General features: G+C 47.9%; 2 protein-coding genes across 2 annotated transcripts in view; both read left to right on the forward strand.

Annotated features, from left to right (window-relative positions):
- The window catches only part of KDM3B (lysine demethylase 3B), a 55,161-nt gene extending 50,953 nt beyond the window's left edge, over window positions 1–4,208 (forward strand). Inside the window, exons 21-24 of the mRNA XM_069104305.1 lie at window positions 348–487; window positions 898–1,074; window positions 1,379–1,513; window positions 2,771–4,208. Coding sequence (XP_068960406.1) covers window positions 348–487; window positions 898–1,074; window positions 1,379–1,513; window positions 2,771–2,851 — 533 coding nt within the window. The 3' untranslated portion in view covers window positions 2,852–4,208. The remainder of the gene's footprint in view (window positions 1–347; window positions 488–897; window positions 1,075–1,378; window positions 1,514–2,770) is intronic.
- A 2,138-nt stretch (window positions 4,209–6,346) lies between these two features.
- On the forward strand, window positions 6,347–20,628 carry REEP2 (receptor accessory protein 2). The gene is made up of 8 exons (XM_069104307.1): window positions 6,347–6,532; window positions 11,029–11,101; window positions 11,248–11,324; window positions 17,002–17,122; window positions 17,447–17,560; window positions 17,799–17,946; window positions 18,175–18,308; window positions 18,492–20,628. Exons 1-8 carry the CDS (start codon window positions 6,501–6,503, stop codon window positions 18,555–18,557), a joined length of 765 nt encoding a protein of 254 aa, XP_068960408.1. The 5' UTR covers window positions 6,347–6,500; the 3' UTR covers window positions 18,558–20,628.
- The last annotated feature ends 853 nt before the right edge of the window (window positions 20,629–21,481 follow it).

Raw genomic sequence — 21,481 nt, forward strand, 5'->3', positions numbered from 1 at the left:
CCCACCATGTCAGGATATAGACTTCAGATTAGATATAAGAAATGACTACAGTCTGGCAGGCACCAAAACACTTTTGGGGGGAGTCCCTCAGGAGCATTGAGAGTGCCTTCCTTAAGAAAAGAGAAAGGGTCTACCAATAGAAGGTTTAAGTTGTTCTTCCTGAAAGCTTAGTGATGTGCTATGTGGCATTTTGATCTTCTGATTTATCTTCTAAAGTTCTCCAGAAAGAAACTGAACTTGCGATTTTGCAATCAGTGGACTCCACTTTTTTTTTTTCAGTCTGTGGCAAACAACTGACTGGGTCCAGCTGGTAGAGATCTGTTTACAATTTCTGTTTGCCCTTTCAGAGGTGCTAAAGACTATTGATGAGGGTGATGCTGATGAGGTGACAAAACAGCGGATTCATGAAGGGAATGAGAAACCTGGAGCATTATGGCATATCTATGCAGCTAAGGATGCTGAGAAGATCCGGGAACTTCTCCGAAAGGTGGGGAGGTGTCTGCCAACCCCTTTTCACATTCACAGAAATAATTCTGGTTGCCACAGAAAAGACTGAACTGAGCCTTTGTGACATGGCCTGCACAGCTTGCCCCTCACCTAGGATTTCTTAGGATATTAATCTTTTTATGAACCTAATGTCTTGACATCTTTTATTGTCGGTTCTGCCCCCTGACTGCTGCAACGTGTACTTTAAAATGCTTATGTTCTAGGCACGCTTCTTTGTGCCTTGTATTAAATGTCCATTTGACCTAAATTCCTGCCCACAAGATGTGGCCAGAGTACTTTTTAGCTCAGGATTATCTCAGACTCCTACTTGAGGATGTCAGGTAGCTCTGTAGGATGTGATTTCTGTCACTTTATGGATCATCCACATTTCCCTTTGGTGCCTGGCATTAGGTCGGAGAAGAACAAGGACAAGAAAATCCTCCAGATCATGACCCAATCCATGACCAAAGCTGGTACCTGGACCAGACCCTTCGTAAACGTCTCTATGAAGAATATGGAGTGCAGGGCTGGGCAATTGTGCAGTTCCTGGGAGATGCTGTCTTCATACCTGCAGGAGCCCCTCACCAAGTAGGTATAATGCTGTCTAGGCAGAAGAACATCAAATTTGAGTTAGTTGAAACAAAATTTTGACCATTCGAAATCCAGAAGGTTGAACTGCATAGAATCTCTAACTTAGCTGACACTCTGTAGCAGCTGTATTTTCTCGAGAACCCAGTTTCCCATGCTGCTGCTTGTATTCTTCTAGTATATAGGAGTTGCCCCTATATTTCTTGCATAGTAAGGCAAGATGTAAAGTGGCTAATGTTAGAACATTCAGTTTTTTGCTATGTCTTCCAATGCCTACCTATTACTTTCCTTATATTTTTTTCAGGTTCATAATCTGTACAGTTGCATAAAAGTGGCAGAAGATTTTGTATCTCCTGAACATGTAAAGCACTGTTTCCGCTTGACGCAGGAGTTCAGACACCTGTCCAACACCCACACAAATCATGAGGATAAACTGCAGGTGATTATGAGTCCCCACAGACACACTCCACATTTTCTGGGAGAAACTGTAGAGGAATGTGCCAGGGGAGACTAGCCTTTCTAGAAATGTCCTAGATCTGCCTAAACCACATTGCTCCAAGATTTTGTTTTTAAAGAGTACACTTATTTTTTCAACCTAACATCTCTTTGGGTGTAGTTAGTTTTTATTCTACTTTAGGAGACATTATTGGTGCTAATAACTGTCTGAAATCTACCTGCACCTACCAAATAGAACATTTTGCCGATAAGTATCTGCCAAATGGAGTAAAAAGGATCTTGTTTTGTGGGAAATGGTCCTCCTTGAAAACAGATTGTTTTTTTTAGGTAAAAAATCCTCCAAGCCCTGACTATGAAAAAAATGTGGTTAATGATCTCATTGTCACCAGTCAGATGACTCTTGAAGTATGGCCATCCAAGAGATCCATCAGAAAATGGACTCTTAGGCACAGAGAATTCCTGATTCTCCCGTTAGAGTTCCAACTTCCTTGCCCAGAATTGGGTTAGATATTGATTTGATTTGCTCTGCCATATTTCTCTTATAGAGGCAGCTAGGCAGCGCAGTGGAACACTGGGCCTGGGTCAGGAGGACCTGAGTTCAAATCCAGCCTCAGACACTTAGTAGCTGTGTGACCCTAGGCAAGTCACTTAATCCTTTTTGCTTCAGTTTCCTCATTTGTAAAATGAGCTGGAAAAAGAAATGGCAAACCACTCTAGTATCTTTGCCAAGAAAACTCCAAATGTTGTCACAGAGTCAGACATGACTGGGAAACTACTGAACTGAATTTCTTTTATCTTTCATGCCCTCCTTAAACTCTGAAATTTAAAGGTCAGGACCATGGCACCTACAAGTACACCTAGCTTTTTAACATACAAATAATGAAGAGTAAGGAGATCCAATAGCTCTGGACTAGAAGCACTTTACTTGCCTGGCTCAGTCACTGCCTGAGGGCACTGTATCAGGTGAAGGTATCTTGTTTGTTTGGAAGTTGTCACCTTCAGTTCCATATTTTAAGAAAGTTCATTTTGATGCTGGGATCTCAGTTCTTGAGTGTAGCTCTAGATATTGTTGATAATATTTAAGTTGGGGGGCCACAGGAGGGCTGGATTTCACAAGTATCTCAGTGGTATGTTCAACACCATGCTTTGCACTAAGAAGATGGTATTACAGTTAGAGCACAGCACTCATCTGTCTGCACAGGGCTAGGCAGGGACTGACTCTGTCCTTTTGATCTCCCAGGTGAAGAATATCATTTACCACGCAGTGAAGGATGCTGTTGGCACACTGAAGGCTCATGAATCCAAACTGGCGAGGTCTTAGTTGTGGCTAGTTTCCAAACCCTTGTGAAGCAGGCCTTTCACTCACAGTACTTACAGGGAACGGGTGAGAGTCTCTGCTGGAGCAGGGACCCCCTCACTGGGAGCCAGTGCGGTCAGTATTACAAACTCTCCAGCCACTGTTTTCTACGCTGCCTCAAACACTGATGGTTGAAACGGGAAAGTCGCACTGTTACACACACAATTCCAGACTTCAAGCCGAGGGTGCCACATCCCCCATCCTGCGGCCTTTTGGGAATCCAGATCACCTAAACACCACTGGGTTTTCCTGCATATTCTTGTGATTAGAGAGTCAAAACCAAGAATGTGGGCACTTTTTTCCTCCTTTTTTTTCCTTTTCTTTCCTCATGCCTAGTTAGTAGGGAATATGTTTGGAGGTGGGGGGGTCTGATAGCAGGTACAGTAGGTGGCATTTGCCGCAGCGTGACCCATAGAAGCCTGACAGCGTATCTCTACATATGACCTTTTGTGTGACCCACCCTGAGGAAGAGGGATGAAACTGTCCCCATACTCCCTCCCGTGTACACCGTAGACTTGCAGAACCCAGGGAGAACCCACTGCTTTTCCCAGGAGGCTCCAGGAATAGGAGAATTGTGTATTTAGTGAAAAACTAGGTTTGTAGTGAAACAGTTACTATTTCATGAAAGTAGATATTTTTAGAATTTTTGAAATACCACAACTGTTTTCCTGGATTATGAGGAAAGGCACATTACATTTAGTCTTCCTTTCAATAAAATCTTTGAAGAAAAATGATTTTTAGGAATTAAATGTCCATAATAGCACAAAATTAGCCAAAGCAGAGCTCAAAAGAATTGGCTTCTTAGGGTTTCTTTCCTTTCTCCCCCTCCCATCCCAGCAGTCTCTACAGAGAGGGAACAGTAAAACCAAGAATGAACTTTTGTCATGTCTGTGAGCTGTGGTGTGTGTGTCCCTTCGCTGGTGACTCCAGGAGTCATCCCACCTGTTACCAGCATTCCCCTGGGACTCAGAATACTTTCCAAACATGAAAGAAAATTTAATTTCTAACATCAGGTTTTTTGTCCAGAAATATTTTCAACAAAACTTTACAGCTCAATGGAGTTTTATTCAGATTTAAATGTCAGCATTTGAAAATGATGGATTTCATTGTCCCATAATAAGTACATTGGGAAGTGTATCTACCTTCTTTTCAGCTGTACTGTAGTGCCCCCTGCAGGCTTGTTTATATGTTCACAGTTACTTCATTTTTTAAAAAATAAAAGTCATTTACTGTAGAATACTTTTAATTTCATTTTCTGTATTTTCATTTTGTGAAGGGCTGATTGGGGTTTCCATGTTCTTATTAAAATATAACAAATCTCTGTCGAGTGGACTAACTTCTTATCCCCTAAACCCAGGCCAGACTTTGGCTGCCATTACAGATAGGTCCCCTTTGGTTCTCTATGTCAAGTACGAACCAGAAAACACACTGTGGCTTTGACACTTTTAGCTAGTGCTTTTTGCCAGAGCAGGGCCAGATCTTCTTTTTCTAGTTTCTTTGTCACTTTATTGAAATGTAGTGAGAATTTCTAAGGGAAGGAATGAATATGAAGTCTTCCCATGTCAGCTGGGGCAGAGGTTCCAGACCCTAGTCCAAGTTTTAAACAAGTTTTCTTCTTTGCTTATAACAAACACTTCTCTGTGAACTCCCTGATTACTTTAAAATAGGCTCTAAAGCTCTTAAGTCTTCATGTTCTCTAAGAAAGGAGAGTCAAGTCATACTTTTCCTAGCTAATCTTAAAGGTAGTTTTCCTACATGTTTGAAAATGGTTCATTTGACAAAATGAAAAAAAAAACTTCAGAATTGAAGTCCTTGACAAAAGCAGGAAATACTTTTCTGTGTGACTGTAAAGGAGGCCACTGAGCCAACCTTGGGGAAAAAGGGACCAGTATGTACCTTGACATTTTGTAACTAGATAGTCGAGTGGTTTATATGTTTTGGTGAGAAAGGGCTACAAACTAGGTAGAAAAAAGCTTTTTGAAGAGGGAGCTTTACAGAAGGGGAGAGAAAGGTCATCAAGGGCTATTTCTCTGGAAGCCTCTGAGATACTGATTCTGGAGCATCTTAGGCTCACAATGAATTGCCTCAATGAAACTTAGATTTTGGAGTTCATGGAAATTGAACAGCACTTAAAACTTCGTGCTTTGAAATGCACAGATGGTAAGCTTGGGTGATATGGAGGGCACCAAAAAGTGTGTGTACTTTTGAGGTGCACTATCTTTCTATAAAGACAATAGGACTGTGAAGAAGGAAAAAAAGCTTTGAAAATGTTGCACCGGTGGGATCAGAAAGGAAAACAGTGGTGCCAACATTGTGTAGATGTGCAATAGAATGGAAATTGGAATTTTGCTGCTTCAGCTCAAGCTAGCATGAGAGCTAGCCTACATTTTGGCTATAAATGTCTCAGTAATTAGGGCAGCTGCTGGAGCAGGTACTGCCCAATGGGAGCAGTGCCTGAGCTCCCTGCCCAGTTCCTCTGCTCGCCTTCCTGCTGCCTCTGACCTGTTGCTTCCTGGTTGACAGTTTTCCTTGTTTCAGTGGGTCAGCGCTGCCCAACACCTACCTCCAAATCATGTTTTGTCTCCTAGCCTAACCCTGTTTCCTCTGTCCCAGTATATGCTTTTTCAGTTCCTAGCATCAATATTACATCTCCACATTCCACCCCCACCAAAAAACAACAGGGATAATGAGGGTAGCCTTTTCTGCAGAGATTTTTCTTCCCTGTGAACATGGCACCCGGATTCTCAATTCCCTTATGCGTGAAGGAGGTCACAAACTGATAGGCCCTTAAATTCTCTTCTTAGGAGGGCATTCGGGTGTAGATTAAGAAATTGAGTGACTTGACCAAAGTCACACAGGCAGTAAGTAAGTACCAGAGTAAGATTTGAACTCGGACCCCTGAACTCCAGCTCCAGTGCCCTTTGCAGTGCCCAGGCTCGGTGTTACTTAGAGCCACCCAGGATTTTAGGTATTTGGTGGGAGTAGGGCCCTGCTCACAGTGCCTGACACAAACTAGGTGTCGAATAAATGCTCGCTGACTTTCCTAGGGAGGTGGGATGACGTGCGCTGGGACCCGCGCCAGGTTCCCGGGTAACTGTGGCCCCGCCACGGTCCTGGGGGCAGGGATTTAGGCCGGAGTTGTCCGGCCCGAGACGGGAGGGGTCCAGGATGGAGAAAAGACGATTCGGACGTCTGCAGATCGCCCAGGAGCGGAAGGGAAGGGAGTCCGGGGTTACTAGGCCAGAAAATAAAAGAGGGGCTCCAGGCAGGGTCGGGGTGGGGGGCTGGAATCCGGCAGAGGGATGATCCCAGTGCTAGAAGGCACCGGAGAGGGCGGCTCGACCCGCACTGGGCTGGACCGGGCGGAGCAGGTGCAGGGGAGGGGGAGGGGAGGGGGAGGGGAGGGGGAGGGGCGGGCACGGGGCGGCCGACAGCAGCGGCCTCCCCTTTAAGAGCCGCCGCCGCCCGCAGGCCCCGCGGTTGCTGCAGGAACCTCCCCTTTAACGGCCGCCGCTGCCCCGCTCGCCCTCTCGGGCTCCTCCATCCTCCGGCCCGGGGCCCCCGGCCCGCGGACCCAGGTGCTCTTGGGGCGCACACCTGGCCCGGCCCCGTCATGGTGTCCTGGATCATCTCCCGCCTGGTGGTGTGAGTAGGGGCGGGGCGGGGGCGGAGAAGGGATGCGGGGTGACGGGTGGGGGGTGAGAACACGGGGTAATTGGGGCAGGTGCGAAAGGACATCCAGGGATGGGGGCGTTCAGAGGGTCACGGAGCGGCTGGGGGCGGACATTCCCCAGGGTCTGAGAGGAGCCGAGGAGGGTCACTTACGGGGATGACCAAACCTATTCTCTTCCCGGGGTCCTCATCCCCCTACCCCCCAGGGCTGGGGTCCCCCCCTTGGCCGAGGAGGCCTGGCGGGGCTGGAGCATTGGCGCCCCTCTCCCACGCAGGCCCCCTCCCCCACAGCTCATCCCCAACCAGCATGCAGCATCCCAGGGGGCTGCACTTGAGTGGTCCCCCCTCCCAGAACCATCTCCTGGCCCATCCGAGGCAGATGGGCGCCTGTGGACCCTCTCCTCCCTCCCGAGCCAGGCTCGGTCTCTCCCGGCTGTGGGTTTTGTCGAGTGCCATTAGATGGGTGGAAATCACCCTAGAGCACCACCCCCAGGCCCTGGGAGCTGGAAGCAGCAGGAACAGCTGTGGGCTCCCTGGGGTGTGAGGAGGCACAGAGGGCAAGGGGTAGCTGCCCGGTGAGGGCCTGGGAACAACAGTCAGGTCAGGGGGGGAGAGCCAGGTGCCGGGAGCAGAAATCAGTCTGGAGAGGCATCGGGGGCAAGATTTCACAGAACGGGGGACCAAAGGGACCTTAGAGATTATAGATCTGGAAGAGACCGCAGAGGCTGCTTAGTCCAAGCCCTTCATTTTACAGATGAAGAAACTGAGGCCTGGGGAGATCAAATGATGCCCCCACAATCATGCAGCTCCCCGATTCCAAATCTTGACATTGTACTGTTCTACCACTGCCCTCTACAGAACTAAATGGTACCTGAGTGCTTAGCTTTTTCATGCATTTTAAAGGGGGGGGGGTCTGGAATGTAAATTTAGTGAGAATGGTGGGCAGAACATTATTTCTGGATAGAGTCCACAAACATAGAGTACTTCTTTTGATGGATCTGCATCCTCTCAAGGTTCCTAGGATAGCAAGTAGGTTCCTCAGTGCAGCTAGGCCTGACCAGGTTCTCCTAAGGCTTCACCCCAATCCTCTAGGGGAATTCTGTCCTGAATTCTATGTTATTTAGCAGTTTGGGGAGCAGGACTCTGGACACAGGGTAGAGGGAAAGGTAAACTTTCTCAGTTTACCTAGCCGAGCCATCCTACCCCCCATGGAAGATGGGTTACCTCAGATCTGGGGAAAAGGAAGGCTCATGCCTTCTGAAAGCCAGCCAGGGTATGATGGGGGTCTGGAAAGATCATGGTTGTGAAGCAGAGGAATTTGGGGTAAGAGAGAGAAGTCTGCTTCTCTGATATAACAAAGCGGAGAAGAGATGTATAATTCCCAGACTGCCTTGATTCTAACCCCCACCCCCATCTCCTGTGCCATTCCTCCTCAGCTCTAGGCAGAAGCTCTGCCCTCCCTCCCCTTTCCCTAGGGAATTCTGTTATTGACCAGGTCCAAGGAAGGTCCCCTGGCAAGAAATCCTGACTGTCCCTCAGCTATCCATTAGTCAGGAGCAGGCAGGAGCTGGGAGAATGAAAGCCTAATAGCCAGGACCTAATCTACCCAGCTACCCAGTTGTCCCCAGGGCTAGTAAGAAGTTGAAAAGAGAAATTGTGTTTTCTCTTTATTCCCAGCACTGTGTCCCCAACCTCCCTGCCCCTAACTCATAGCCTAGAGGAAAAGGGAGAAGCTGGACCCTAGAACGGCTCTACAACAGTTACTAGATTCCACCTCCCTTTTGGCTAGTGGCTTCTCCCTCCCCCTGCCCCCACATTGTTATTGTTTTACTGTCCACCCTTTGTGACTCCATTTGGGATTTTCTTGGCAAAGATACTGGAGTTGTTTGCCTTTGAGGAAACTGAGGCAAACAGGGTTAAGTGATTTGCCCAGGGTCACTCAACTAGCAAATGTATGAGGCCAGATCTGAACTTAGGGAGATGAGTCTTCCTGACTCCAGGCCCAGTGCTCTATCTACTGCACCACCTAGCTGTTCCCCTCCCCCATTAATATATATGCATGTATGTATGTGTGTATGTATATGTAGACACATATATACACACATACATACACACCCATATATGTATATGTGTGTGTATATATCTCTACACAAACTTTTTCTTCCAATACAATATAAACTCCTTGATAATGTGGATTTTTTTTCTTTTTTTTATCATTGTTTCCCCAAAGCCCTGCATAGTGCCAGGCTAGGGGGCTAGAGCTAGGGATTGGCTGTATGATTTCAGGGGTATGAGCAGCTCCTACTTAAGGAACCTCCTTAAGTAGGAGCTTAAGGAACCTGGTGTAGAACAGTGCCATCCCTGCAATTTAGAGTTGCCTAGAGCATAATGACCTGTTCAGAGTCATGCAGTCATTATATGTCAGAGGTGGGATTTGAACCCAGGTCTTCCTGGCACATAGCAGGCACTTAATAAATGTTTGATGAATAAATGAGCACTTAGATAAGGGTAGTCTTGAATGCCTTCCCTCCCTAACCCAGCTTTGATGCTTGGGCCAGTCATTAACCCTTTCTTAGTTTACCTGGCTGAGCCATCCTCCCTACTTCCACTCCCAGGGAGGATGGGTTACCTCAGATCTGGGAAGAACTGTTCAGGGGCTTCCCCTCCAGACCCCAGGAACAAGATCACAGCTGAGCTGTGTGACTGAGATACTCTGCTTCTTCACCCTCTATTACCTCCTCCCCGTGGTTCCCAGTGTCTCAAGGTCTTCACACACACACACCCACACACCCACCCCAATATATCCTGCCTTTCCTCACTCCCTCTCAACCTTCTGACAGTTCTCTCCCAGCTAGAACAGCAGCCCCCTCCTGGCTTTTCAGTCCCATGTACATCACCAGGGATATGCCATTGTGATTACCATTCGTTAAGCATGCATTAAGCATGTATTTTGTGCCAAATACTGGGAATCGGACAAAAATGAAAGAACTTGCCTTCAAGGAACTTCATTATGCTGAAGGGAAATAACATGCAGAGATAGGAGACAGGGACTAGACCTCAGATTTCAGTGGTATACAGGAACTCTCAGGGGAGGAAATTCTCTCCACCAGTGCAGGTTGGCACCCTTTGCTACAATTTATATTCTTAAAGAGTGGCCTAGGAATTGAAAGGTTAAGTAATCTGCCCAGAGTCACACAGCCATTATCACATTACATTGAATCTAGGCTCTCCTTGGCTCCAAGACCATTTCTCTATCTACTGTGTCACATTGCCTCTTGGTACATAGAGAAATGAATATAACACACACAAATTAAAGGCAAAGCAGTGGAGAGGGGAAGGACTGACAATTAGGGGGAGGGAGGAACTGCAGTAATTGATGTACACTCATGAAACAGGAAGGCCCCAACACTAGACCATTCTCTTCCTTATGAGGTCTCCTACCCTCCAGTCATAGCCCATGATCCCAGAGTCCCTGGGATCATCTCAGGCCCTGTGACTGCAGGAAGGCATTGATTTCTAGCTCTCTTGAAGAGCTAAGTCAGCTGACTTCCTAAGACTTACCTTCCCCTCCCAGAAGGTTCTCTGGGAAGGGCAAGGGTATGCCGATAAATGTTAAAAACCTAGCTCAAAATAAGACAAAATCAAAAACCCTTAAAAATATTTGTAAGACAACCTTTCAAGTTTAATCTTCATTATTAATGTTTTATTCTTCCCTTTATTAAGTCTAAACAATCACTGAGGCAATAAATCAAGCCCTGATTTGTGGTGTTTGCTAATTTCTGGGGTATAAATACTCCCTGAAAATTCAACAATCGGCTCTGTGGATCAGTTCAAGCTGGCTTCAAGCACATCCCTCCGAGGGGATTGGAGGTGGATGTGCTGGACTTATGGAACAGAAAAGGGCCTTTTGTGCCCTTTGGCCATAGTGAGCTGTTTGGGCTGGGAGCTGGGTTGAGGGGCATTCATCTACTAAATGGGGTCTGTCTAGCAGGCAAGTCTAACCAGATTCCCTGGCTCCTGGAGAGGGAGTTGTAGACAAGAAAGGTGGGCAGTAGTTCAAGCTGACTCTTGAAGCACCTCCTGGCAATCTACCTCCTTCCACCTACCCAGGCCCAAACAAATGTTGGTGCCTTTCCCCCGAAGCAGGGGCTCTTAACCTTGTTTATGTCCTGTTCTGCTTTGGCAGTTTGGTGAGGCCCGTGGAACCCTTCTCAGAATACTGTTTTTCAATGCAGAAAATAGAATTGCAAAGAAAACTGATTATGTTGAAATAGTTATCAAAATATTTTTTAAATCACCACAATCTCATGGATCCTAGATTAAGAATCCCACCATGCCCTAAAAGATCCCTCAAATAAAATCTCTGAAGATCTTTCTGCTTCTGTAGACTCGTTGCCAGAAGCAGTGGGGCAGGGAAAATTGTAGTGATGAGGAAGGGCTTTATGGTGATTGTCTCTGCCTCTCCCCAGGCTGATCTTTGGCACACTGTACCCGGCCTACTCGTCCTATAAGGCTGTCAAGACAAAAAATGTGAAGGAATATGTGAGTGTGTAGGGTTCCCTGTCTCCTGAGGTGGGGGGTGGGGGTGAGGTGACCCCCAGAGTCAGATGGGGAGCTGGGGGAGGGGCATGTGTGGCCCACATGACCCCCCCCCACACACACACACACACCTCCTACTGTACCCACAGGTGAAGTGGATGATGTATTGGATCGTATTTGCCTTCTTCACCACTGCTGAGACCCTCACCGACATTGTGCTGTCCTGGTAAGCGCTGTCCCGAGCCCCACCCACCTACCCAAACTCTCCTGGGTTGGACAGATGATGGAGACTCCAGAGTCAAGCAGGAAATTTTTCTGGAGCTCTTGTACCCTGTGCCCAGTACAGGCACTCATCTCCTCTTTCTCATTATTAGAGCAATAATAATGCCTCTCATGTTTGCATTAGCATTTTATGCTTTTCAAAACCCTTTTAGATCCTTCATTAGATCATTATAACTGTCCTGAGAGATTAGGCAGGGCAAGATTTATTGCCCCCATTAGATAGGTAAAGATACTGAGATTCAGAAAGGATAAATGACTCAGAGGCCTCGGGTTATGATGGAAAAGAAGGGAAGACGTGAGCATGTGCCAGGTGCCAGGCTGAGTGCTTAACAAATATCTGATTTAATCTTCATAACAGAGACAGGTGCTATTGATAGTATCATTTTACAGATGAGGAGACTGAGGCAGAGAGAGGCTACATGACTTGCCCAAGGGTCACAGTAGGTGCCTAAGGCTGGATTTGAACTCAGATCTTCTTTCAGGCCACAAGACTATCCACTGAGCCACTTAGCTGTGGATTATGGCCATCTAGCAGCCTTTAGAAAAGAGCATTGAACCTAGAGTCAGATGACCTGAAGTCAACGCCTTCCTCTGACAATTTACTGCTTGTACAAATCACTACTTTGGAAAGTCACTTGACGCCCCTGGGCCTCAGTTTTCCCATCTGTAAAACAAGGATATTGAACCGAATGGTCTCTGGGGTCCTCTCTAGGTCTACACCTGTGGCATAAAGCACAGAATCTCAGAATTGGAAGGGACCTCAGAACTCATCGATTCCAAGCCATAACTGCCCCAGAATCTCCTCTGCCATCTCCCTTACAATAGCCGTGTGGCCACCATGAGAAACCTCAAATGACAGGAAAGCTCACTACCCCCCCCAAGCATTAAATTTACTATATTTTAGGCACCATGCTGGCCTTTGAGGATACAGAGAGAGGCAAATACTGTCCCTGCTCCCAAGGAGGTCACAGTCTCGAGGGAGTCACAACTCGAAAAAAAACTATGCAGATAAATTGAAGGGGGTCATGGGGGCTGCATTAGGATTAAGGAGAACTGGGAAAGACCTCTTACAGAAAATGGGACTTTAGAAAGTGAGACTTGGAGAGGCCCAGGGGAAGCCAGGAACTCCTGGCAATGATGAGGGAGAGGATTGCAGGCGTGGGGGAAGCCAGTAAAAATTCAAAGGATTAGGAGATGAAGTATCTGCAAGAACAGTCACTGGATTGCAGAGTACATGGAGGGGAGTATGTTTTTAAGAAAACTGGAAAAGTAGGGACAAGGACATGAAGAGCTCTAAAAGCCAGAGGATTTTATATTTGATCCTGTAAGTAATGTAGAACCAGCAGAGTTTATTGAATTGGGAGGTGAGGGGGTACTGGCATGGTCCAAGTTTTACAGAACTAATCCTTTTAAAGGGGATTTGTACTTGGCAAAGGAAACCGCAAATAAGTGTACTGCAGTGGTTTGTAATTTCCTTCTCCAGCTTATTTTACATATGAGGAAACTGAGGCAAATATGTGACTTGCCCAGGGTCATACAGCTAATAAGTGTCTGAGGTCAGATTTGAACTCAGGGAGATGAGTCTTCCTGACTCCAGGCCTAGTGCTCTCTCTACTTTGCCACCTTGCTGCCCACAAGGTGAGGAGGAGGATCCAACAAAGTAGACTGGGAAGGAATGGTGATAATGGTAGGAGGAGCATCAGGAAAAAATGGTGTCCCAAAAATTTAGAGAGAAAAGAAAACCAAGGAGGAGAGGTTGATTAACATTGTCAGAGGCTGCAGAGAGGTAAAGGAGAATGAGGATTGAGAAAAGATTGGGTTTGGCAATTAAGAGTTCTGTAGTAACTTTGGGGAGAGTAGTTTGAGTGGGATGGTAAGATCAGAAGCCAGCTTGTAAGGGGTTAGGAAGAGTGAGAGAAGGGTAAAGTGAAGGCACCTGTTGTGCCTTGTAATAGGAGTTTGCTACAAAGGGCAGAGAGATGTAGAAAAATAATTGGCAGGGATGGAAGGTTCAAGTAAGGGTTTTTTCAGGCTGGGGGGATACATGGGCATGTTATAGGCAGTAGGTAATGAGCCAGTTGAGAGGAAGAAATTGAAAATGAGTGAAAGAGTAGAGGCGACAGAGTGGCAATCTGTTGGAGGAGGCAGGATAGAATGGGATCAATTGACAAGGTACAGAGGTTCCCAAAATGGGTGATGTCCACCCCTGGAGGACACTGGAACAATCCAAGGGGGCAGTAGTAGCATTGGATGCAATTGGGGGGCATTGGATAAAAATAAGGGAGCAGAGTCAGAAGGACTTGAGTTCAAATTCGGCCTCAGACACTTAACACTTAACTAGCTGAACTTGGGCAAGTTACTTAACCCCAGTTGCCCTCCAAAAAAAATAAATAAGGGGGCTGTGGAAGCATAAGGAAAGAAACAAAGATAATTTTGAAAAACCATTCATACATATTTCATCTGTTGTTTAACAGAGTTAAAGCTGTAGTGATTACATTCTTTTCCAGATAAACACACAAGGGGTGGCTAGGTGGTGCAGTAAATAGAGCACCGACCCTGGAATCAGGAGGACCTGAGTTCAAATTCAGCCTCAGACACTTAACATAAAAACCTAGCCGTGTGACCTTGGGCAAGTCACTTAACCCCAATTGCCCTGCCTTCCCCCTCCAAAAAAAAAAAAAACCACAACAATAACCAAATAAACACACAAAATGCAAGTTATAACCAATCAGTGGTCAAGTCTGCCAAGGGGTCTTAACAAGCAAGTGTTGGCAGGCAAGCCTGTCACACATTGTTGGAAAGTCCAGCGCGCACATGAGCTGATTACAATACAATACTATACATATACACGATGCAATACTGGATCATCAAAATTTCAGTACAGGAAAAATCCACAAATTTACAACCAATTATCAAATTAAATGCGTCATTTTAAAAAAGATATAGTTTTTGAAATGATGCAAATTTTTTTAAACCATTAAAGGGTTAAAGAAAGTAGATTTTCAAGGGGGCACTGAGTAACTTTTTTAAAAGGGAGCAGCAGGCTAAATAAGTTTGGGAACCTCCAAGGTAGAGGGATTAGCCTTGGTAAGGAGTAAGACCCCGTCATAATATGAGGCAAGGATGAAGGAGAAAATAAGGGGTGGTGGAAGGCGTCCTGAGATGAGGAAGAGGAGAGAGGGTGCATGTCAAATAGCCTCAATTTTTTCTGTAAAATATAAGGCAAATTTATCAGCTGAGAGGATGGGGAAGGGAGAGCCATAGGAGGTTTGAGGAGGGATGAAAAGTTTGCAAGTCCCACTTGGGAGAGTGGAATAGTGAGTTGATGAGGAAGGTACTGTAAGATTGCCTGGTGGTAGTAAAAGGAGATTGAGGTTGTGTAACATAAATTTGTAATAGACCTAATCAGAACAGTTAAGTGATTTTCTCCACCTCAGTTCCGCAGCATGTGTGTAGAAGAGAAGGTGGTGGATGGTGAGAGTGATCCAAGACTAAGGCTTGACAGGGCACAGTTTTCAAAATGACAAGAGAAGAGGACAATGTAGAGCTGAATTTGTTCACTAAGGGATCAAAGACTGGCTAGTCCAGGGGAGATGACTTGGGAGAGAATTGAGGAAGGGGATGAAGGGATTGGAGGTTAGAGTGTGAATGGAGAATAAGGGAAGGCAGAGATGGAAAACCAATAGATTATGGAGGTGGTACATGTTTGGATGTTGGTAAGATTAAGGGTATGATCATCTTTGTTTATGGCTGAGGTGGGGTGGAGGAGTAATCTCGGGAAATGAGTAGGTTAAGGCACTGAGGAGTTGGGGTGTTTGGGGGAGAGTCAGTGTGTATGTATGAGGGCAGGAGTTGATGAAAAGAGGACTGTGAACCATGTACAGAATTCATTGAGAAAGGAAGGGGGGTAACCTAGAGACAGTAGTTACTAGGATTTTGTTCGGGTGATAGAGATGAATAGCATGAACTTCAAAGGAAGAGGAGTTACTTAATGATAGGGGTAGGGAGAAAGCCTGAAAGTGGCAATGGGGAGGCAGGGAGTCTCCCCTGCCATGGACAGTGAGCTGAGGAGAATAAATGAAATCACAGCTAATACTGGAAAGGGTGACTGGGAAGGCTGGGTCATCACAGGGAAGCCAGATTACAGGAACAGCTAAAAGATGGAAAGATTGGGAGAGGTCAAGATTTAGGATGAAGGGAAGTTTGTTGCCAATAGAACAGGTGTTCCGGAGAGCATAGTGGGAGGGGAAGGTAATATTTGGTTGGAGCTTTGCAGTAGGAGGGTCCAGGGCGATGGGAGTAAGGAATTGACTGGTGGGGAATGGGGTCTGAATGATGACCTACAGGGGTTTAGAATCACTGGAGAAGTTTGAGTTTAATGACAAGGTTAGAAGCCAGAATGAAGAGAGTTAAGAAAAGAATGAGAGGAAAGGAAATGGAGGCATCATGTGCAGACTACTTTCTCAAGAAGTTTAGCCATGAAAGAGAGGAGAGATATAAGATGGCAGCTAGTAAGAAAGGCGAGATCAAGTGAGGGGTTTTGAGCAGACAAGGAAAGGCCGAAGGTTAGTGAGAAAGAGGGGCTGGAACAGAGAGCAATCTGCCGGAGAAGACATGAAGGAACAGATCCCTTGTGCATAGAGAAGGGATGAAGGAGGAGCTAATGGCAGAAGGCCACTGTGTTAGATGAGGAAATGGGGAGAAGAGGGGACTCTTGTCCAGTGGCCTTCATTTTTTTCAGTGAAATGTGATGAGGTTCTCAAGAGAGAGGGTGGAAGCCATAGAAGATTTGAGAAGTGGGTCCAGTTGAGTTTATGTAACATAGATGTGTAGTGGGCCCTGTCAGCAAGCTTTCCTGATTTCCTATAGCGTTAAGTCAGCAGCACATGAAGGCAGGGGATGGTGGGAGTAATTCAAAGCGAAGGCTTGGTAGGGCAAAATACTCAATAAGATAAAGTGGAAAGGGCTTGGGGAGATGAAGACGGTATAAAGTTGAACTGGTTCATCAAGGAATCAAGACAGGGAAAGGAAGAGAGTGTAGGGGTGATCACCTAGGAGAGGCCTGAGAGGTGGAGGGGTGAGAGATCCTGGAGGAGGAGGAAGGCTCAAGGAAGCCTATTGTACCTTTGGGCAGCCATAATTGTTAATAAGAACCAGCATTTATAAAGGGTTTTAAGATTTGCAAAACAGTTTACATATGCAATTTTGAGTCTCACAAAACCCTGAGAGGCTAGTGCTAATTTTCATCCCCATTTTACAAATGAAGAAACAAGGACTGAAAAAGGTTGCCCAGGCTCATGCACTTAGTAAGCATCTGAGTCAGGATTTTAACTCAAGTCTTCCTGAGTCCAACCTTCCATTCACCATGCCTTCTTAATGCCTAGGTCAAGCCCCAACCTTCCTCTTTGCAACTTCTACCCACTGCTCCCAGTTCTGCCTTCTGAGGCCCAACAGAACTAGTCCAGTATCTCTTCTTCATGACAGTCCTTCAGATGCTTGAAGAGTATTTGCCCAAGGTCACCTAGCTATTAGTGATAAGGCTGGAGCTCAGGCCACCCGACCCCTTATCCAGGTCTGTCTCCCTCCCCAACATCTTAATGCACTTTTTGGCCCTTTCCCAGGTTCCCTTTCTACTTTGAGCTGAAAATTGCCTTTGTGATCTGGTTGCTGTCCCCATATACCAAGGGCTCCAGTGTGCTCTATCGAAAGTTTGTACATCCTACACTCTCCAACAAGGAAAAGGTTTGGCCCCTGCTGAGCCTCCCTTCCCCTTTCAACCTCATGGATCTTTTCTCCCAAATCATTATCCAAGATGGGAGGGGGAATAAAGGGGCTCAGTGTCCATCTGAGGCTTGTCATCTCCCAGTGCCTTTGCCCTGGACCAGCAGCCTCGGGGGACTGAGACACCGAGGGTGGGCAGGCAGGCAGGCAGTGCCCAGGCTCTCCTCCAGGGCTCCCATATGCTACCACTTGGGTGGGACTTGAGGGGGAGGTTCCATAAATTGGGATGGGACCTTTCATCAGAGGGGGCTTGACTCCTCACTCCATCCTCTTCCCCTGCCGCAGGAAATTGATGAATACATCACACAGGCCCGGGACAAGAGCTATGAGACCATGATGAGGGTGGGCAAAAGGGGCTTGAACCTGGCAGCCAATGCTGCAGTCACTGCAGCTACCAAGGTAACAGAGGGACCAGGGTCAGGATATGGGCTTGTGGGGCTTCCACCACCCTCCCTCTCCAGATGTGACTACAGAAGGACATTTCCCCACATTGCCCCCTTCCTCCATAATGTCTCCTCTCCCTCTTGGCTCTCTGAGGGAAGTCTGTGCCCCTTCTCTGGGAGCCTGTCTTTTCTGTTGTTCACCCTGGTTAGGAGGAGCCTTTCCCTCTTTGAGCATATTTATATCACCTGCCCAGGGTCAGGGAGTGTTGTCAGAAAAGCTGAGAAGCTTCAGCATGCAAGACCTGACCCTGATCCGAGATGATGAAGCCTTGCCCCTGCATGGTCCTGATGGCCGCCTCCGACCCTCAGCCAGTGGCCTTCTGGACCCAATTGAAGATTTAGGTACCTGGCAGGGCTGGAAGGAGATGGGGGTGGAATTAAGGGGAGCAGCACCCAGGACATGGAAGGACCCCCAAGCCAGAGGAAAGGAAGAGAGGGCTGGGGCTAGAGTAGATGAGTATCATGTCGGTAGGGGCACTCAGAACAGTGCCTTGGTCTTCCTTAGCTCCCCAATGGTCTGTTCCACATCTTCCCCCTTGCTTCTTCTAGTCTTACTCTGCCTCTCCCCAGGAGATGACCCTGGCCTGAACCTTCGGTCCTCAAGTGGAAGCCAGTCAGACACACGAACAGAGGCCTCTGAGGATGATGTGGGGGACAAGACGGCTAAGCGAGTCAAGTCAATCAAGAAAGTGCCAAAAGCTGAGGTGAGGCCCAAAGGCCTTTGCCCCCCACCCCGCCCCAGCTCCTTCCCCTATAACCTCACCCCATTGGGCTTTATGACTTCAACTGAGGTCCCTGAATGGAGCAAGGGGAAAAGGAAAAGGTGGTGAAGTATCTTAAAGGGGATTCTCCCTCCCAAGCACTAAACCCCATCCCTTCACCTACAGCCAATCCCCAAGACGCTGAAGACCCGCCCTAAGAAGAAGCCCACAAGTGGGGGAGAGTCGGCCTGATGTGAGCCTTCCCCCCCACCTCTGCGCAAAGACCCCGACGAGGGGGAGCCATGTACAGAACTGCTGCTGCTTCCTAGATTGAGGGGTCCCCAGGGCGAGGGCCACTCTTGGGGATCCCTATCCTCAGGCATACCCTCCATGGGAGCAGCCCCTGCCCCCACCCCTTTCTCTCACTGACCAAGTCTGAGGACCAAGATGGGAGATGCTGCCTCTGGGCTCTCCCAGTGAGGCATCTGGCCAGGGTTGGGTGGACAGGTAGGAGGCATCATAGGTCTGGGAGCTGTTTAGAGTAAGCCTACTGGAGCCAGGCATTTTCTTGCTTTGGACTGCTGGTTTGGGAACACAAGGGCCAAGGTTGGGGATGGAGGGAGGAAGAGGTTATGTTCATGGAAGAACTGCCCCTTGGGTAGCAGTATTTGGGACCTTTTTGGTTGGAGGCTTGGGGGGTGTGGTGTGTGGTGTGTGTGTGTGTGTGTGTGTGTGTGTGTGTGCCAGTAAAAGAAGGGTTCCGAGGATAAAGCCACATCTGGCGACTCATTAGAGCACCTCTTCTTTGTCTTTGTCCTTCAGCCAATTCCTTGTTGAGTCACCTCCCCCAGTCTAGCCCACTTAGTGCCTTGCTGGATGCCATGGCATGCAATGGAGGAAGGGGCCAAGGGCCAGAAGGTTCTTCCAGCCTTACCTGATATATTCTGCCCCCTCTCCACTCATCCCTTTTTTTTTTTTTTTCAAACTAGACCTTGGCTGCCCCATATCCTCTGGATGATATAAACTGGCTGAAAAATGGGCTAAGCCCTCCACCCACTAGGTGTAGGCCCCTAGAAGACTTTTCCTCCCCCATGGAAAGTGGAGGAGGGACACTGGGACCATATTGCCTCTAGATTGAAAGGGGTGAATAGAAGGAGCCATTTCCCATTGAAAGCCCCAAGTAACTGTAGCCAGGGTTTGGAATGGGGTGGGGGGAGGGGGAGATGAGGGCCCACCCGAATCCACATTTTTCTTTGCTGTCCTCCCAGAGGCCATTTCCTTGAATAATCCCTCTTTTCCTCTCCCTTCCCCTCTCAGCTTTCCGGCTCCCCCCCCCCCCCACTCCCCTGCTTCTATTCTTCAGTTCCGAGGGTGGGGGGTGGGGAGAAGAGAATAGCAGAGACTGAAGGGCAAGGGGTGGGAGAGGGTGGGAGGGGAAGGTAAGGGAGGATGGGAAAGTGCTTCTGAGCGTGAGCACATGAAACATAAGTGTGAGTGTGTGCGGCCAGTTGTGTGTGTGTCTGTGATGTTTCAGGTGGAAGCCAGACGTGAGGCAGGACCAAGTATGTGTTTTTGCAGGACATGTGCATGTCCCAGCTCTGCATTCTCATCTCCAGGCTAGGGAGAAGAGGGAGGCACTTGTCTGTTTACGCATTCACATGTTGCGTCCCTTGGCCTTGACCAATGTCTTTGTATCTCTGTACATGTATCCCCATGTTCCCTACTCCCCTCCATCCCTCCTTCTCCCAGGGGTGGGGCTCATGCACCCGAGGCTCTGAGAATTCTTATTCTAGTTGACATTAGGCCTGCTCTCTGTTTCCACACTCCATCCTGCAGCTACCCCAGGCTCCAGCTCCTGTTTGCCTTAGGAGAATTGTAAAGTCCGGATGGGAATGGTGGGGAGGCACTCCCCAAGCTCTGATCCTGCCTTCCCCTCCCATCTCTCTGCAAGTCCATTCCTGCCTGGGCCTTACCAGGAAGGGGAGAGCAGAGAGAAGGGATTCCCAGGGGACCCTCCTCCACAGAAGTAGCTGCTGATGGGAACAGGACTTGGATTGGGGGGCTTCTCCCTTTGCTCCTTCTCTGTCCCAGCCTTACCTTTAGCTACTGTCTTTCCTCCTTCCCCAGCAGTGATTATAGTGAACTGACCCCAGACCCAGGAGGGTTTTAAAAATTCTGTCCTAGGTCTTCCAAAAGTGGAGTAGGTTGGGGAGCATGTGTATGTGTGTATGTCTGTGCGTGTGTGCCATGCATTGGGGGAAGTGAGGAAAGGGAAAGCTTGGACCCTTGGCTGAGGGATGATCCAATAAACTAAAATTCGGCACCCTGTTGTTTTTTTGGTGGGGGTCAGGCTTGGGGAGAAAAGCAGAGATTTTCACTGCTTCCTCAGGCATGTAGCCCAGAGGAAAGAAGAGGGAAGCCAGCTCTACTGCCCAACCAAACACTGTAAGTTTGGAAAATCAGAAGAATTAGGGTGAGGTAGGACTGGAGTCAGCTTTTCCCCAAGAAGATACAATCTATGGGACCATGTTTGATTGGGTTCCCTGAGATACAGTAAGAACAGGAGGAACTGAGCCTCCTGGTCCCTGTCACTGACCAAGCAGAACCCAAGGAGAAGTGTCCTTGAGGGTAGTGGGACACATGTAAGAGGTGATCCACTTGTTCTCCCTATCTCCTGAGGCCGAGCAGTGCGGCAGGAGGGATTCAAGTTAGACATGGGGAGAAGTGAGACCCGGAAACATTGTCTAGGCTGGGGATCTAAGTGCTCTCTTCCCTGGAGCGCTAATGTCCTGGAGCATACAGTTGGGCATAGATAAGAGGACCTCTTGACCTTCCCTGGACCCCACTGGGGACAGGACCAAACTAGTGCCAGAGCAGTTCTTTGGCTTAGGCCTCCCTGCACCCCTGCCCCTCCCCCAGTGGGGAGACAATGTCGAGGGAGGGCAGGAAGGCGAGCCTGGCAGGGGCAATGCTGAGGCAGCACAGCTTTCAAATGGCTACAGCTGGAATTCTGAGAACAAAGATCAGAACCCCTGGGAGGCCCCACAGGGGGAGGGGATTCAAAATCAGGCCACAGGGCCAAGAAAGGCAGGGCCTCAGTGTCCAGAATAAGTCCATTCTGGGATAGACAGGGGAAAGAGAGAGGGAGGCTAAGGGAAAATGAGCCCAGGGACCCC

This window comes from Petaurus breviceps, unplaced genomic scaffold (genome assembly GCF_028583685.1).
Source record: "Petaurus breviceps papuanus isolate PSGF00001 unplaced genomic scaffold, PetGlider_PUasm1.0 685, whole genome shotgun sequence".
Classification (NCBI taxonomy): domain Eukaryota; kingdom Metazoa; phylum Chordata; class Mammalia; order Diprotodontia; family Petauridae; genus Petaurus; species Petaurus breviceps.

Coding starts and splice junctions, on each gene's coding strand:
- REEP2 (XM_069104307.1), top strand. CDS start 6,501: ATGGTGTCCTGGATCATCTCCCGCCTGGTGGT. Junction 11,325..17,001: donor ACCGACATTGTGCTGTCCTG/GTAAGCGCTGTC, acceptor GCCCTTTCCCAG/GTTCCCTTTCTACTTTGAGC. Junction 17,123..17,446: donor CACTCTCCAACAAGGAAAAG/GTTTGGCCCCTG, acceptor CCCCTGCCGCAG/GAAATTGATGAATACATCAC.